This window comes from Notolepis coatsorum (assembly GCF_963971535.1).
Source record: "Notolepis coatsorum genome assembly, chromosome: 6".
NCBI lineage: Eukaryota > Metazoa > Chordata > Actinopteri > Aulopiformes > Paralepididae > Notolepis > Notolepis coatsorum.
The window spans coordinates 166,739,266-166,758,869 of NC_140170.1; the positions used below are offsets into that span (position 1 = coordinate 166,739,266).

General features: G+C 42.3%; 1 protein-coding gene across 1 annotated transcript in view; it reads right to left on the reverse strand.

Annotated features, from left to right (window-relative positions):
* Positions 1–11,887: 11,887 nt before the first annotated feature.
* cntn2 (contactin 2) overlaps positions 11,888–19,604 on the reverse strand; it is a gene marked incomplete at both ends in the record, with an annotated part of 101,486 nt that continues 93,769 nt past the window's right edge. Inside the window, 1 exon segment of the mRNA XM_084315813.1 lies at positions 11,888–12,000. Within this exon segment, the coding sequence (XP_084171939.1) occupies positions 11,888–12,000 (113 nt within the window).

Consider the following 19,604-nt stretch of genomic DNA (forward strand, 5'->3'; position numbering starts at 1 on the left):
GTGTACAGGGCAGAATTATAGGACTCACATTCAAAAGTGACAATTAAAGGGTTTGTTCAGAGTTTTGGATCCCTAGTCCCGATGGTGTTGTTGATCATGCTGAAAGCTACTGTGGCTGCACTGTGAAGTAGGTTTGAACGTTTATTATTGGTAAGTATGAAATAGGGTTAGGGGTCCAACATTTTGGAATTTACCCTTGTTGTGGACATACATGTTTGTTTTTCTTTTTTAATACCTAAATGAGCTTTATTCTTTAGTAGTGTTTTCAAGTCAAGTCAAGTCAAGAGTTTTATTTGTCACGGCATACAGTGAAATGCGGGGGGTCTTGCCCGCAACGATTGTGCATAGTACAGTAATACAATAATAAGAATCCAAGGGATGAGAATGCGACATTTGTGCAATAATACAAGTCATAAGAGTAAAGACATAGGTATATGTACATGAGTTTTTCAAAAGCATGGTAAGACATGCTAGGTCCTGTGATACACTGTTAGCTACGGATGGGGCACTGGGTCTTATGTACAGTACATAAGTTACATAAGGTCTGAAACAGATAATGTGCCCATACACTCAGAACATTCTCCTGGGTGCTCTCTGTGTCATCTATAACATCTCTCCCAATTCATCATCTATGGAGCAGCTTCAGACTTTATACCTGATGATATCACACATTTGAGTTGTTCATGTTCACTAATATTTTTGGAATGTCTTCATCTATGTTATACTTTAGAGTCATCTATGGTATACTTTAGATTCATCTATGTTATACTTTAGGGTCAGCTATGGTACACTTGAGAGTCATCTATGGTTTACTTTAGAGTCATCTATGGTCATCTATGGTATAGTTTAGATTCATCTATGTTATACTTTAGGGTCAGCTATGGTACACTTGAGAGTCATCTATGGTTTACTTTAGAGGCATCTATGGTCGTCTATGGTATAGTTTAGTCATATATGGTATACCTTAGAGTCATCTATGCTACAGTATGCGTTATAGTCATCTATGGTATGTGTTATAGTCATCTATGGTATACTGTAGAGTCATCTATGGTATACTTTAGTCATCTATGGTACAGTTTAGTCATCTATGGTATACTGTATAGTCATCTATGGTATGCGTTATAGTCATCTATGGTATACTGTAGTCATCTATGGTATGTGTTATAGTCATCTATGGTATACTTTAGAGTCATCTATGGTATACTTTATAGTCATCTATGGTATGCGTTATAGTCATCTATGGTATGCTTTAGAGTCATCTATGGTACAGTTTAGAGTCATCTGTGGTATACTTTATAGTAATATATGGTATACTTTAGTGTCATCTATGGTATACTTTAGAGTAATCTATGGTATAGTTTAGAGTCATCTATGGTATACTTTAGAGTCATCTATGGTATGCGTTATAGTCATCTATGGTATACGTTATAGTAATCTATGGTATACGTTATAGCCATCTATGCTATACTTTAGACTAGAGTCATCTATGGTATACGTTATAGTCAATCATCAGATTGTGCTCAACACTAAGGGTAATAAATAATCCAATAAGATAACAGATGCTCACCGATGTGCAGAGTTAGCACAACCCCCAGAACTGCAAAGAACAGAGAAAATATAATAGAATATAACTTGGATGAATGAATGGATGAATGAATGGATTAATTGATTAATGGTTGAATGGATGAATGAATGAAAGGGTGTTTACCTGTGAGGAGAGCGACTCTCATTGTGTTTTGTAAAATCTGCAAATCCACCATATGATTAAAATACTGGATGATGCAAAGACAAAACACACATTTCAATGCAGTACATACTACACCTGCTATCTGAATGCATAAAAAATACAATTACATCTAATTTGAGTTCATGTATGTCCTTATGTAACAGATGACACAGTTTAGATCATTGTAGAATGATTCAATAAGATGAAATCAAGATGCTGGATCACATTACCTTTCTTCAGGAGAAGCAGAGAGAGTGCACGGAGAGGCCCTTCCTTGTTACTGAGTACCAGCTGGTAGCAAAGTACAGGTGATAAATAGGCTAGCAGGGTAGTGGGCGTCTGATTAGCTAATGGGCGTCTGTTCCGGGAAGGGAACTCAAATGTTAGCGACTGCGTCACGACAGAGATGTAAAAGGCCATGTTTGTACATCTCAGATTTGGTATTGGGAGATGATCTTCTTGATTATTAGCAAGAGGTCACCGTGGACAAGTCAACACGTGGCAACTAAGTTGTTGAGACGGTATAAAAAAAGGTTCTATAACATTGTTAGGATAGCCTGAAATTCAACAAATCCTAAACATATTTGAATTATCTTGAGAACCTTGGCAACTATATCATATTGCAGATACCCTCAATATGTATTTTAAACCCTTAAAAATATTGAATGACAATTTGTATAATGTGTTTTTTTTTCACAAAATTGTTCAGTAAACTACTGAAGATGGCTTGGCAGCACCTCTACACCTTTGCCCTAGTTGAGAATGCAAGGATCTATGAACATTTTCAACAAGCACCCATTGATATTTACCAGGAGTTGCAAGTCAGCAGCTTATAATCTTTCAAGACATTTGATTTGATTTGAAACCTTTATTTATACAGGGAATCAAATCAAATCAAATGTATTTGTAAGGCCCGGCAACACACGTTAATGTCCCCATGGGCCGGACACGTCTTCTTTAAAAATCGACATGCAAGTTGCACTTTAATATATGGGGGAATTATAGTGCAGCTTTTTAAACTTTTATCTGTTCCTCTCTGTCTCTTTCCCCCCTCCCACCTCAGCTGTCAAGCCGATAAGTCCCAAAAATAGCTAAAGCCGATAAGTAACTTGGCGTTGTTAGTTGTAACGTTAGTAAAATAGGGTAACTTTAGAGATGTGCGTTTTACAGTCTTTAATTTTTGTTGAAAAGCTATAGCTGTAGCCACCTGCCTGATATCAAGACACAAGATCTGGAAACGCGTCATTTAGTGGATTAGCTACATCGTTGGAATAATGTAATAAGAATGACTAAGGCCTACTTCTGTTTTGGTCCTGTTACACGTACAGTAGTATTGTTAAATGCCACTCTTAGTCATGTCCGTGCATATTAAATATGCCACTCTTAGTCATGTCCATGCATATTAAGGAGGATTTTAAAGTGTGACGTTTAATTTCATGAATAGATGGATATAGTTGTGTGTTTGGATTAGTTGGAAGAGAGGACGCCAAAGTGCCTTGGTAAAGTAAAGTAACACTCGACACTGCCTATCTGGATATGGTGATAGTGTTGTCATGATCAAGATTAGATAGAATAAAGTGAAAACGGGTCAACGAAAGAGGTAAATACAGTATGACTTGAATGCCACTTGTCAGCCTTGGGGTAAAACCAGCTGTTCCAACATCAGCTGTTCCCGGGCCTGCACAGAGGTTCAACTTTAGCCCACATTTTTAACCCTATGGCCAGAATCACGTAATTAATCAATTACGTGACGTTGCACATTTTGTCATGGAGTAGAGTGGAATTACTATATATATATATAATATATATATATATATAGTATCTCTACATTGAAAAATGCAACGTCAATTGAAAGCCTGTTGTGCATTTATGGCTGCTGCATATCTGTAATGTCAACTAGGCTACAGCAGTTACTAAAGTCTGTCAAGTTTCAAGTTTTGTTTTATTTGTCATATAATGTACATTAAAGTGAAATGCTTGGTTCTGTATGAGCCCCCTGAGATTGTGCTTCATATTCGTGTCATGTCCGACGACCCATCCCTTACCGGATTATAATATAATAACTAGGGATGCTCGATATTGGCTTTTTTACCGATACCGATATACCGATATTGTCCAACTCTTAATTTCCGATACCGATATCAACCGATATCAACCGATACCGATATATGCAGGGTTTCCCCCCCAAAAAACTGAATACTTTCAGGTAATTAACATTACATATCTCTTGTTGTGGAATTAACACAACATTATGCATACTTTTGACAATAAATAAAATCAGAATTTGTGAAAATGAAAACCGATACCGATATTTTCCGATATCACATTTTAATGCCGATATCGGCCGATAATATTGGTAGGCCGATAATATCAAACATCCCTAATAATAACTATTATACAATAATTGAATATAACATTCACTTCCCAAGGTTTGTAAGCTACACCATGCACACCATCAGAGGCCAAAATACATACATAGGTACATGTATGTATGTACCTATGTATACTATTATGCAATGTGTGTTCTATGTCCAAATGCTGTAATCAGGGTGATGTTGAAAAAGAGCTTGCTCTCAACTGTCTTCCCTCACTTCTGCGGTCACAAAATGCCTGTGGTTTAGACGTTGAGTCCATTGCTGGGTTAAGTACTTCTATTCTATTCACATAATATGCTTAGTACATATATCTATTCTATTCACATATATGTTTACCACATGTATCTATTGCTATGTCCTCCCATCACAATCACGCAAACTGTCTAACGCCTGTCCGTCTCCCTGTGAGTGGCTGTCTCGGAGTGATGATGACTGAATGAGTGTTGGACGTCCCGTGATAATGACCGGGAGGATGCGACCCTCTCTGCGCGGCCCCCATACCTCAAATGGAATCGCCATTAGCTCTATTTTCAATCTTTCAAAATTGTCTTATGTACCGCAGTTGCTATTGCATGTACTTATTTGTGTTTCATTACACGTATATGTACATGCTTACCAACTGTTTCACCTGTTTTATAGCAACACTACTATCACTGACATCTAAGAAGGGAGATCCCCCCTTGAACGGCCCTTCTAAGGTTTCTTCCCTCCACATTGCCTGTGGTGCTCTTTTCCTATTGCTAGGTTTTTAGTGAGTTTTTCCTTACCTTCGCGTGGGGTATGTCTGGGAGTGTTGCATTAATTTTATTTATTTATTTTACATCCTATTTTGGAATATCTGGTGTTTTTTACTTTGTTTTTTTATGTATTGTGATGTTTCTTCTTGACTTGTACCTCTTCCACCCGACGGGACCGGTACCGGTCCTGAAATGACATTGTGTCATAAATCAATATCCCCAGAATGTTCTATAAAAGTATCGTATTCAAGTATAAACATCATAACCATGTCACAACAGCATGTATAATGTATATTATCATCAATATGTTAGTTTAGGAATAGGTTAAAGTGTTATTAGATAGATTTTCCTTTTCGAAATGTCTGTCTATTTCGCGAGAGGCGACCATTTTGGAAAACCTTGAATCATGGGAATTGTAGTTTTTTGGTGGCCATTTTGTGAAGGACATCGCCAGCTCTGGATCAGCGTTGGAATTTTTCAAAACTACACTAACATCACTTGGTCCGGATGGGAGAATTCAGTACTGTATCTACAGAACCTTCTGTTTAATCATCTTCCCTTTATTCATTTCCTTAGATTTTTTGTACACATGATCTCAAGAAGGTACTGAACGAGATCAGTGGCAGTTCCTCATGTCCGGTCATTATTAGCATGGTGTTATTCACTGTCAAAGATGCAAAGAAAAATCATAATTCATATTCTCCTTTGTTTCATCACAATTTAAGCAAGCCTAGTAATATTAGGACACAATATTTCTGACACTGTGAATACGTTCACTGAGGTCCATAGATGTCCCTAGATACCAAGAACATGCAAATGGTCCTTGTAGAAGTGGAGCAATATTCTATTTACATAGGTATATATTTTAGGCGGATTTTCAGAAAATAGGCTCCGGGCTTAAGAGGTTAAAGCTATATTGAATTAATTGTAATTTCTTCTTGTTTCTTACATATTTCAACATAAATATATTATACTACTGTCTCACTTTCACAAATAAAAAATTATTTATCAGCTTTAAATTATTATTATAATATGTATTTATTATTATGATATCGGCCTTTAAAAAATATAAGAACAAATATTTTTTGTTAGGGTTTGGTTTTGTGTGCCCTGTATGCAACATTCATGTCCTTTGCCTCCAGTCTGTTTAAGTGATGAACTGCACTATACTTTTATTTTTTAGAGATTTTAGAGACGTTTTATACTCGTGCTACAAGGTACAAGAGCCCTGTCAGTCAGTACCTACTCCTGCTTTGTGTGTATGCTGAAGCTACAGGTATCAAGTTCACCTCGACAGTGGCTCAGGAAGTAAAGTAGTCATCTGGTAAGCGGAAGGTTCCTGGTTCTATTCCGGCTCTGCCCGGCGGCAGTGTGTCGAAAGTGTCCTTGAGCAAGACACTTAACCCCTAACAACTGCTCCCGATGAGCAGGTTGGCACCTTACATGGTTGCTTCCGCCATCGGCTTGTGAATGAATGGACGCACCCACTCTCCCTTGTGTATATAACGTGGTCAACTTTGTGTATCTGGACCTCTTCTGGGGACACATCAGGCCGGTGTCTCCCTTGACTCATCTGCTATAACTCTGATTTACTGTACCTATGTGGGTATAATAAACCTGAGTTTACTTACTTTTTCCTTCTTAATTACTTTTTTTTACTGTATGTAGAACACTCTCAGGGGCTCATACAGAAACAAGGATTTCATCATAAGGTATTCTGTATTTTGTTGTGACAAATAACAAACAAACTTGAACTTGAACCAAGTCTATATTTGACTAAGTACATTCATTGATCCGGGTACTTGCCTCCACAATTGTCAACGCCATGCCTCCAAGAGGAGTTAACCATAGAAAAACCATCTTTGAGTGGAGAGGATCTTCAACAATGAGAATACTTTATTTTTTTTTTTAAATAAAAGCCCACAGACACACACAGCTTTATTAAATACAATCCCAAGGTGTTTATTGAATCATATTTACATAAGTACCCCCCATCCCACCCCACTCGCATTTCCATTCAGTCACAATTTGTAAGAGGACCCAACGGTAAGGTAACATCTCGTGTGCCTTTCAACCCAGCCATACAGACAGCACTCCTCCTCGCCAATCACAAGGACCTGCGTGGGGAAGCGATCCATCCACCAGTAAACCCTTTCACTGCCACATGACAGCCGGTTAACCCTTTCACTGTGACAATACAGAAGGGTAGCCCTTTACTATCACACAACCGACGGTGATGCTCCATCATTAGCATCATTAGCTCCGCGGTGCTAATGATGGAGCATCGCCGTCGGTTGTGTGATAGTAAAGGGTTAACCTTCTGTCGTGTGGCAGTGAAAGGGTTAAACCCTTTCCAAGTTTACCCGGAACGTTCTGCAAACAGTCCAAACCTTCGAGTGAAGACTTCTGGATTGTGGATGAATATGCCCCCCCCCCCCCCCCCCCCGTGTTACAAAATATATAATACACAATAAACTAGCATTAAAGGGATAGTTCTGACATTAACCCCAGTCCTATTTCTTAGTTACCAATGATGTTGTTGATCAGTAGAGTCCTTTCTCAGCACAATCCATGCTGTTCCTCACACTAGCTCTGCATAGTTAGCCACAAACCAATGCAAAGTCAATGGAGTCGAGCTCCTGTCTGTACAAGCTGACTGAGGCTCACTGAGATTGACTTTGTGTGCTCTGTGGAATAAAGTGAGCATCATCCAGCTTGCACGAGGAGGCAACACGGAATGTGCGGAGAAAGGGCTCTACCAACCAACAACGTTATTGGTTAAGTAAGAAATAGGGCTATAGGGTTCCAAAAATCATATCCCTTTAAATATAAAAGCAAAAGCAAAGACAGTGAGTGAAGGGATGCTCTTGTGTTGCATGTCTCAAGAGGTTTCTCATGGACAGTGCACAGTGAATGAAAGTGATCATTACCCAAGTCAAAAAACTAAGTATAATTAAGTGTATTTTCTTTACTTTGTATACTTTAGTATACTTGGAAAGTTACATAAAGTTGTACGTAGTGTGTTAAAAGTTCTACTTAAGACGTGCTTAAATATATTGAAATTATACTTGTTGTTGATGTTTTTCTTTGTTACTTTTGATTACCAGAATAGCGCACTTTTAGTACAACTCACGTTTATTGTCTACTTAGATTACACATAAAGCATATTAATGACTATCATACTAAACATATGCTTTGAATTTGTACATGATAGCACATAAGAAGTGCCAAAAATACATTGCAAGTATACTACATACTATCAGTATACTACCCCCCCCCCCCCCCCCCCCCCCCATTAAAGGCCCTTTGAGGGAAGCCCCCCCCCCAAGGAATAGACAAGCCTATGCTAATATTAGATTTCTGAGAAAGAGTCTATTAGCTAGTAAAGTGTAGTACCATAGCTAATACTAGCTATACTAGTAAATGTATTATATCAGTTTGAAAAGTATTATGCTGAGAATATTGTTGCTAGCACTATTAAATATACTTTTAACACACTTAATATACTAAAAAATATACTTTCAGTATGGAAAATATAAAACATTTTGACTTGGATAGTACATTTTGCCACTGAATGTGTGTATAATAAGAACTAGTGTTGAAGTGAACTCCAAGGTAAATGTGTTTTTGTATCAAGGCTAGAATGACTGGGAAACCCACATGTCAAAAACACTGGTATGGTGTTTACAGACATCCTAGACGTTGGCTCATACATTGGTTTAGCTGTACCCAAACATATGTGAATTAAATTACATCAATTTCAATTTCAAAAGCATGAAAACCCCAGCGGTGAGTGCATTGACACGCACTTTAAACTTGAACGTTACGTTTTTGAGCTCATATCCCAAGTATGTAAGACTATGATCACTGGGATATTCGCCGTATTCACTTTATCGCCATGTTGGTCAAGTCTGATGTAATGTGAGGTACGGATGCGGAAGTGCCTGTTCATTATGTTAAAACTTAGCTAGAAAAATGCCACTTCAAGAACAAAACAGGCAGAAATAGTCAAAACAACAGGCAGAAAACACTATTGGAATTACAAGCTCATGATCACCTGACTCAGATTGTTTTTCACCACCGTAGTGTTTGTGTTGTGAAATACATGGAATTGAATTAGGCATCAGCTCATTGGAATGTGTTCATAGTGATCTACGAAAACAAAGATGGCGGCAAAGTGAATAAGGTGAATGGATGGCATAGCCAGGACCATTGACCACTGACCACTGGGGCACCTTTCCTGTTTACTTGGGTTCTGTGATCTGTGTGAACTCTGTTTCCATGTAACGGGAAAAAAAAAACATGTTTGAACACCCCTCTGTGAAAAGTGAATTTCACCATTCAACCAACATGAAATAAATACAAAAATGTTGTCTGTTCTCCGGACCTCTTGATAAATAGAAGACAATGAGGTTTGTCATTACCAGGTTGTCATTAACAACTCAGAGAGTCCTGAAGTGACATGTACTGTAGTCACCCTTTGACACAAAACAGCTGCTCTGATTTTTAAACAAACGCATTTGCTTTGCATTTCAACAAATATCAATTGAAAAAAACAACACTACCTGGTGACGATCCTTTAACAACATTCAGTTTACAATGCCATCATAAAACAATCGCCGGGAAACCAAGGAAGTTCCAGAGAATCGAGTTATGACTGTTATTTCATTCAAAAACATTATTCAATTATCAATATTATACACACAAAAAAAGAGACCTTTTCTAACTATAACCACATGACTGAAATGAGGTATAACCTTGCCACATGGTTGTTTCCTTACTTTGGTATGAACACAAGCAGATGAATATTTAATATATAGTACGAAAGCTATGGTTAGAAACTATTTGAGTCAGGTAATCAATGAGTATTTATCAAGGAATGTAATTACTATTGTGTTCTGCCTATGGCTTTGATTATTTCCCCCGTATTAAAGGACCATATTGGTAATTTTAACCTCTCGTCATTACCTGAGACTGTCCCTGACTTTACTAAATTGTGTGTGCATAGTTGATGTTGCAAGTGTATGATTGGGTAGATATTAGCCTACCTTTCACACTGTCCTTGAAAATGGGTGGGCATACACTATACTTGCTGAAGTTACTGTATTACTCTACCACAAGCCATTCAAATTCACGCATCAATCTGGAACACCCGGGAGTTTCTAACAAGTGCACCCACGTGAATGTGGATGTACAACATGCAGGGCTTGCAAGTAGAGTGGTAGTGAAAGTAAACTGTGCCACGGTTTTCCCTAAGGGTGAATTCCTTACGTCTATAGCAACTTTCAAACAACTCTTGAGTCTTTTTCCAGCCCTTTTCAACATAATTGGCTATGTGAATGGTGTTTAGTAAGGCAAGCTGAGAACAGCTAAATCCCACACTGCATACACCTATGAACACAACAATTATTAAACACAGGGACAAGAAGTCAGAATTGCAATGTTATTGTAGTAAATTACTCAGTCTATATGGCAAGGGGGTGGATAAAGGGAATTTATTCAGCTTTTCATGTGAGGTGAGCAATCTGTCCAAACAGAGAAAGGCCCACAGCCAAATTATAAGAATCACATTTTTTCCCCCTTGCCTTCAATCAAAATGAACAAATTTTTTATGAATTATTTCCTTCCCTGTCTGGCTACCCCACACCCAAGAGTAAAAAAACTTCACAAACTGGGCAGTACATTAGGTAGGTAGGTAGAGTTCCTGGCTCCAAAAAGCACAGCAATAATTACAAAAACAGCTTGTCTAGGCTTGTTAATTAGCTTGACCTTAAACCCTGGTCAAACAGCAACGAGTATCTATGTATTTTCTTTTCCCAGCGCCTAAGTAACATTTCAAACTGCAGACTTTTCCATAATATGGCCCCTTTAAACTTTGATAACCTGGTTATAATGCCTTGTTTCAACAGAGTACAGTGTTGAATTGGGCAACTATTGTTGAGTCAAATGAGGATATTAAATGAGAATTAACAACCAGGACACAATCCTGTTCTTAGTGCTTCCTGTAAGTTCTGGTGACACCAAGACTCGCGGTCGTTAATGAACAACAAGGCCTGTTATATAAGAGGCAGAGATATACAGGCTGACAGGAATAGAGGCAAGAACGATTACTGAAAATGACAAAGATACCACCGTGCTCCCTGATAACATCTGGTTATCAAGCGCTTTGAATCCATGCTAGTGACTCATTACATTTCAGATCCCAAAAATGTCCTTCGCTGCAAATGTACTTATCCTGTACTTATCCTATCCTATTATCAACCAGAAGCTATCTGGGAAAAAGAAGCCGTCACAAACTCAAACGCCAGATTTAAGCTTTTTTTTCTTCTTCTTTTTTGTCTTTAGATTTGTGTCTGAATGATCTTACCAACGCAGACATTTGATGTAAACAAAGAATCTGTGAATACCGTTTTTTTTCTCAGTTAAACTTCTCTCAACAAAACATAAATGATATAAAATGTAAACATTCATTCCGACCAGTGACATATTCTTTCTGTTGTTTTGCCATAATTACAGCCGAAGCAAAAATACAAATACAAATAAAAATATACAGATAAGACATTAACTGGAGCCTAAAAAAAATAAATAAAAAGACTCAGTGCTTCAATTGAGATGTCCATTGAGATGTATGCTGTACTGTATCTGTACTGTATGTACTATGCACATAGATATATATATACACACACTTGGTTCTAGTAATCTTCCATCTTCGGACACTGTCTTGGTAGCGATGGAGAGTGACGTAAACGAGACAAGTGTTAGCTGTGACGGTCCCCATATAAGGCATGGTTTCTATTGATACCGGTACATGAATACACAATCAGAGAGTCTGTCCCCTTTCCATTCTCAGTAGACATACCTAGTTTTTCTCTTTTTAAATCCCTCTTTAATTTGTTTCTTATAAAAAAATTAAACAAAACAAAAAATGTAACCCCCCCCCCCCCATCACTACTACAACCCCCCTCCCCCACTACTTAGAACAACATGTTGATAGACTTGGTCTGACCAATTAGGATGTGACACGTAGAAAGTCCCGGGATTGGCTGAGATCACAGGCCCGTTAGGCGAATGAGAGTGAGGAGAAGTGTGAAGCAGGTGGGCAGGAGAAGACCACGGTTGAACTGTGTAAAGTGAGCTTTGTTCTGCACCATCATTCCAGTTCCTGATTGAAAGAGAGAGAGAGAGAGAGGAAATAGAGAGAGAGAGAGGAAATTGAGAGAGCGAGAGAGAGAAACAGAGAGAGAAAATAGAGAGAGAGAGAGAGAGAGAGAGAGAGAGAGAGAGAGAGAGAGAGAGAGAGAGAGAGAGAGAGAGAGAGAGAGAGAGAGAGGGGTAGACAGAGAGGTAGACAGAGAGGTAAAATAAGTGAGGCAGAAATGAACTGTGAATTGAATTCATAACTGGTAGATTTCAAACTAAATCTCAAGCGCCACGGCTGCGTTAATGGCATCGCACCATTAACCACTGCACCGTTTGATCTCCTACGAGCTAACCTCAGCGGTTCTAGCAGGCTCCACTGATTGACAGTTGGAGAACAGATGCATACGGTCTAATCGATGGTGTCATTTGATGGTTTCCATGGTTTCCTGGGACTAACGAGACGGCAGTGTTAAGTTATTATATTCTCCCTCAGGCTTCGAGGCCATAGACCCTACCCCACTAGGGCCATAACGATATATATGACTTCCTGTCACCAGGGAACAGAACACTTGAATACAAGACTACTGTAGCCAATCGTGACCTAGAATGACCTTTTAGTCAGATAAGGTGAGATTAGATAAGATATTCCTTGGGAAAACTCCGGTGTCATAGCAGCATGAGGGACGTGGGGGGGAAGGTACAGGTGTGGGCATAGAAGAAAGACATAAATATAGGCAATACAATTCAATCTTAATATAACAATAGGAGAAAAATAAACAGTGTAAACAAAGGTACATAAGGTCTGTATGCCCTATTGGTTATATTATACATTACAATAAAAATATAGGCAATACATACAATAAATGTGAATCTGAATATAAACTATGAGTAAAAGTAAACCGTGTGCTGCAGGTGAGAGTCAGACACCTAATAGAAGTCGAGTTAGTTATCCAGCTGCTGGCAGCAGTCCATGCCCCTGGTTGTGGGGCCTGATGGCCACTGGCACGAAGGACTGGCTGAGTTAGTGGAGTGTCGGGGGTGTATGAGTCAGTGGCGATGTTCCACTTTGAAATATCTCAAAGATGATGTAAACTCACAGTGCTACCTTTACTCATATTATTTCCCCTTAACATACTGAATAATTAATATGATGCTATTGTTCCCAGAATATTTTTTGTCTCTTTTATATAAAAAAAAAAAAACATTATTTTTTGGAAAAAAATTAAATAATACAGAAAATTATGTGTAGCCTGGTTTATTCACTGTGTCCGTGGAACCGAAGATGAACGCAGCCATAAAGGTATGGTTTCCTTACGTAGAAAAGATCTGTCTGTTTACCTTTTTGATAACGACATCACTGCATAACTCATAACATTTAATTTAATGTTCAGACAAGCTTAATTGTTAGTGACACTCTGTATACACCCAATTCAAAGTTATTGCTGCATTTTCTTTCAAAGTAATTCGGTCGCGGACGTCCACATTTGGTACAGATTTTGTCTCTCTTGGGCAGAGGTGTTTAGCAGGCTGTGACGTACAGGCAGAGAGACAGCTCTGCGTAGGAGTATAGTAGTGCTACAGGGCTAGCAAACAACACTAATAGCCAACAGGGGAAATGAACGGCTGTCAAAAGTGCAGCTTCTGCTATAACTAATTGCAAGTTTGACCTCCACCAATTAGGGACTAAGGCGCCCAACATACTGTATAGGTTTAAGTCAAGGAAAAAAGTTAATTTCTCCCTCTTGGATTCAATTAGTGCGTAAGCTCTCATAGCTCTTGTAGCAGGTACAGTACCTCAGTTTGCATTTGTTGTACTCAAACACAGTAAGGTGAAAAGGGGAATTAATGAGTGGACAATTCTGGGGAGAATCTTAACACATTACATGTAACTGAGGGGTACAATTCCCTGACTGTATTGATAAGTATGGTATCATTAAACCACTACCGCTTTATGTACTTTAACTACTGGCCATACAGTACACGATATCTAAATATGATGAACACTTTCCCACCATGAAACCAGGTCCACACAAAGGTAATAATCAAATATTTAATATATAGCAAAAGGTACATATAATATTCACCATTACATTTATGATTTGAATGCTCTTGTAAGGCAAATGAGTACTCGTAGGCAAATCAACACTGAATGTCCAATCTCTGGTTACGCAGGAAGCAAGTATACAACCTGGCTCTTAGGGAATTATAACGATGGCACACTTAATGATTATAGCTGGATATACTGTAAGGGGTCCTGCCGGTTGTAAGCCAGTAGGGGGGGTATGAGAGCCGTCGGCTGTATCCCGTCTGGTCAACGATGTCTAGGGAGACTTCACGTACAGAAGACAGTGCAGTAGAATCTTGATCCACAGATGAATACACCTTGGCTCTCTTGTAGGCTGTAGCTGTAGCTGTAGCTCCACAGTGAAGAAGAAGCGAGGCGACCTCAGTCTGGTCTGAGCGCCGTCTCACCTTGACTCCTCTCGGGGTAAATCCAACACTCACCGGTGTTGGCGATTATCCGCTCCACAAATCAAAGTACCAAAGCAAATATATATTCCATGCCGCATAGGGCTCAGCAGTCGTCGGGTAGGTAATCCAATGTACAGGTCCACTCGGTCCTCGCCTAGAACTCCTCGGATGAAAGCACCACGTGTGGTCTGCCCAACCTGGTTAAGACTCTAGATAACACGAGGAAGCGATGGGGGTGCTGCTCACTTTAGAACTCTAACCGCACGATGCACCATACATAATAGACTATTATTACTTAATAGAAATACGGTGCCAAACTCTGACAATTCAGCTATTAATTCGCACGAGGTCTCAATGCTATTCTAAGGCCAAACAGGCCATACTACACCGCACGCGGTATCGTGGGGTGAGGCTTCACGTTCTGTTACTTAGTTGGGTAGAAGGGTAAAGGACTAAGGGAAAAGAGGACTTCTACATTTACTTGCGCCCTATTTATATGCACGGTGAACAAATAGTGCCACTCTCTTTTCGGTAGCCGTATTCCTGCGCAGAGCCGGGGCTAGTAGGGACATGTTTCGTCGGTACCATTGAACTTGGCTCCAAGGGGCTTGTCCCTGGCGCCAGGTCCTTGTCCAATAAGAGAATGAACTATTATGGGCTATAGTAGACTAAAGGAATATTCCGTGTATATGTACAAGGAATATACAAGGGATATCAAACGATATACAAATACTATTCAATATATATCCATAAATAAATATATATATTCGGTTTAATCTGATCCTTCACAACAGCCGCCCCCTAATTAGTCCCACCTAATTAGCTAAGCAGAGACAGATTAACCGCACTGTCCACTACTCAATGTCCGCTGTAAGGGTCAGTCAACTCACAAAGTCATGGGGTCATGGTCGTCATCGATAGTATCGGGGAGCCTTGGCAGTTCTATTAGCCTCGCCACGGGTCGGGTGTAAGTCCGTCCTTGGACGAGCACTTCAGCTGCTCGGACCTTTCCATCGGCACCGGTGATCACTTTGCTTACGCGGCCAGCCGGCCACATAGCTCGGGGTAGTGACTGGTCGATAATCATGACGACTGTTCCTTCTGTCAAATTGTCTCTCTCTTTTACCCACTTCTGGCGGGTCTGTAGAGACGGTAGGTAGTGGAGTAGGAAGCTGTTCCAAAACTTGTCAGCCAGTACTTGACTGTACCTCCACATTCTTCGGCCGTTCGCTTCTTCAGGCCTGTACATTGTCTGTGGTAGTGCGGGGTCCAGCCGCCCCATCAAGAGTGTGTTGGGGGTGACTGGGTCGACATCTGCTACATCACTTGAGACGTAACCGAGGGGCTTTGAGTTCAATACTCCCTCGATCTCCGTGAGGACTGTCATTAGGACTTCTTCCGCCACAGTCTGGGCCCCAAGCACGGCGTACAGGGCTGTCTTTATGGAACGTACTTCTCGTTCCCAGGTTCCACCGAAGTGAGGTGCGTTCGGGGGATTAAACTGGAAGTCAATCTGGGATGGAGCGAGGTGGGTCTTAAGTTCTGGGCCCATAGCTTGGAAGCTCTCTCTCAGCTCTCTTTCTCCGCCTTTGAAGTTTGTCCCGTGATCAGACAACAATGTAGACGGTTTTCCTTTCCGTGATGTGAATCTTCGGAAGGCCATAAGGAATGAGTCTGTGCTCATGGTTGGAAGGAGTTCGATATGTATCGCTCTGGTGGTCATGCATTTTAATACAATACCCCACCGCTTCTCGGTTCCTCTTCCTCTCTTTATATACAGCGGGCCGAAACAGTCCATACCGGTGGAGTGAAAAGGCTTGTCGCCGAGTCGGAGGCGACAGGGAGGTAGGTCAGCCATCCAGGGTATACTGGGCTGGGCTCGCCACTTACGACAGTCTAGACAGGTTCGCTGGAAGCGCCGCACTGCTTCTCTCCCTTGCAGTATCCAATAACGACGTCTGATCTCCGCAAAGACTCTCTCTGCCCCTGCGTGGTGCACATCCTCGTCGTATTTCTTTATGATCAGCTCTGTGACCTTGTGTCGGCTGTTCAAGACTATCGGGTACTTGACGTCATCCGGTAAGTCTGGGGCTCTCCGCAGACGACCACCCACTCTGATGAGATTATGGCCGTCGCTCTCGGGGGCTAGGTGGAGCAGTCTGCTGTCTGATGGGACGGGCTTTGCTCCCTGTAGACAGGCTAGCTCATCGGGGAATGAGTCTCTCTGGGCTCGTTGTAGTAGAAGAAGTTCTGCTTCTTCGTAGTCAGCTGCTGAAATGTCAGTTGTGGGCTGAACCTCTGGGTGGTGCCACAGAAATGTCTTTAGCTGCGCACTCTCTAGGGTGAGGCAATCGTCTAGATCGGGGTCTGTGGGGACGAGTGTGTGTGTCAACCCACAGAACATAGGTTTCTTGTTCTCTGCCTCCTCTTTACTCGCCTCCCGTGGGGTGGGTGTAGGCCACTCTCCTTCCGGGAGCTTGAGGAACTCTGGCCCGTCACTGTAGAGGTTGTGACGGGTGAGGTCATCCAGGGACATTCCCCGGGTGATGACGTCAGCTGGGTTGTGTTTGGTGTCCACATACCTCCAGCTGGTTACTTCTGTTAACTCTTGAATCTCGGTGACTCTGACTCCCACGAAGACCTTGTATCTGCACAAATCAGACCGGATCCATGTGAGTACGGTCGTGGAGTCTGACCACAAGATTGTTCTTTGCACCGGGATGGTGAGTTCACGTTGGATTAACGTGGCGAGCTGCGCTCCTGCTAGGGCTGCGCAGAGCTCTAGACGCGGGATAGATTGTTGCTTTCGTGGGGCTATTCTTGAGCGAGCCAGGATGAAAGCAGTATGTATTTCTCCTCCCTCCTCTCGGGCACGCAAGTAGGCCACTGAACCATAGGCTACTTCGGAGGCGTCGCTGAATACGTGCAGGTCGATCTTGCATGTCTCTGGCCTCACTGTGGGTGTGAAGTAGCTGCGGCGTATATTAACACCTGGGAGTGAGCGGAGTTCCGTCTCCCACTCTCTCCATGTGGATGCAAGGTGTTCGGGTATGGGATCGTCCCAGCCCTGGTCTTTGTCCCATAGCGCTCTCACAATCATCTTTGCCCTGGTGGTGTAAGGTAGAATACATCCCAACGGGTCATATTGTCTGGCGAGTGTTCTGTATACACTCCGTCTGGTGGTCGGTATTGCCGTCGACCTTCCCTGCTCCTTGGTCAGGGGTTTGTGTCTATAATGGAGCGAGTCTGTTTTGAAGCGCCAGACTAGTCCTAGTGTCATTTCTTGGGCTTCTCCTGGGATGGTCGCCATCCAGGTGTCGTTGCTCGCTGCCTTATCATCGGGGGAGAGGCTGCGCAGTACTTGCGGGTCGCTGCTGGCCCACTGCCTGAGATCAAAGCCGCCTTTGATCAGGGAGGCGCGGAGCTTGAGTAGGAGAGCCTCGGCTTCTTCTGGCGTCGAGACGCTTTGTAAACAGTTGTCCACGTAGAAACTATTTGTCACACTTTGTTGGACCTCTTCATCTGCTGCTGTGTCCTCTGCGACGTGTTTTTGTAGTGCAAACGTAGCACAGCATGGGCTGCATGTGGTTCCGAAAGGGAGGACTTCGCATTGATAGATGGCTGGGTGCTCATCTCCGATCCTCTCTCTCCATAGGAACCGCAGCAGGGGCTTGTCCTCCTCCACTAGTCTCACCTGCAGGAACATCCCTTTGATGTCGCCGCTGATAGCCACCTTGTCCTGGCGGAAGCGTAGTAGCACGCCTAGTAGGGAGGGGCCGAGTGTTGGGCCGGCCAAGAGTTCTTTATTCAGATTTTGTGATCCGATCTGGTAGCTGCAGTTAAACACAATGCGATCCTTGCCGTTGTGGTGGACCTTGTGGTGCGGCACGTACCATGATTCGGTCGTCTGATCGGCCTCTTTAATGTCAATTTTCTTTATGTGTCCCGCTGTGATTAGTTTGTTAATCTCAGCGCGGTACACAGCTTCTTGAGCGGGGTCTTTGGCTAGGCGCCGCTCTGTGTTCAGTAGATACCGCTCCGTCGCCTCTTTTGTGGCGTGAAAGGTGGGCATTCCCTCCCGCCTCAGGAGTGGAGTTGCGTATCTTATCACTCCGTTGACGTTGACTCTCTTTGTCCCGTGCTCGAGGAGGGCTATAGCGTAGATATCTTCCTTAGAACGAATGTCTTTCTTTTCGTTCTTAAAGGGCATTGTCTCTAGTGTCCATAGCCTCTCGACATGCTGCAGGAGTGTGGTGTCTCCTTCTGTCGCTCTGGAGTGGAGGCAGCTAGTGGCTGCTGTTCGGTTAAGAGACTTGGCGAGGGGGCCTTGTAATGTCCATCCTAGGCGGGTCTCGACTGCTGCAGGGCAACCTGTATGGACCCGGTCTATCGGGACTATGAGGTCTGCATGGTCGGAGCCTATCAGCAGGGTCGGGGTGGCGCCGTCTATGAGCGGGATAGGGAGTTGACGCAGGTGCACATATTTATCCATCAGCTTGGCGATGGGGTAGGTGTACTGCGATAGTCCTATTTCTTGGCTGGTGAAAGCATTAGTAATCCTGTACCGTCTCTCTGGCTGCCCGCTTGCTGCGATAGTGAAGGAGACATTCTCGCCCTTTATCGTCTTTAGATCTCTTCTTATTGTCCGAATCGTCATCTGGTTCTCGCTCCCCCGCAGCCCCAGCTGGGCCGCAGCGGACGCGAGGAGAAGGGTCTTCTCTGACCCGTCATCAAGGACGGCGTAAGTGTCCATGACCTTATCTTGGTAACTCAGTGTTACACGGACCACCTTTAAGAGCACCTGGGCGCCGCTGCTGCTAGCGGGGTCAATGTACATAACACTTGCCTTTGTGCTGCTGGATGGTGCAGGCTTTCTTTTGTTACTGTCGTGTAGGACATCTAGATGGGCTCCGTCACACCGACTACACCTCTTCTTGAGGCGGCACTCGGCTGCCATGTGACTGCGCGCACATCGGTAACAGCGCCTGTTGGACTTTATCCAGTGACTCACTTCTTCAGCGGTCATCTTCTTGAACTGGTCACATTGTGACAACCAGTGTTCCTTCTCGCAGTACGGGCACACCATCTTCCACTTCTCTTCCATCGAGGGGGTACTGTGCTTCTTGCTGCTCGGTACTGATTCTGATTGGTGCA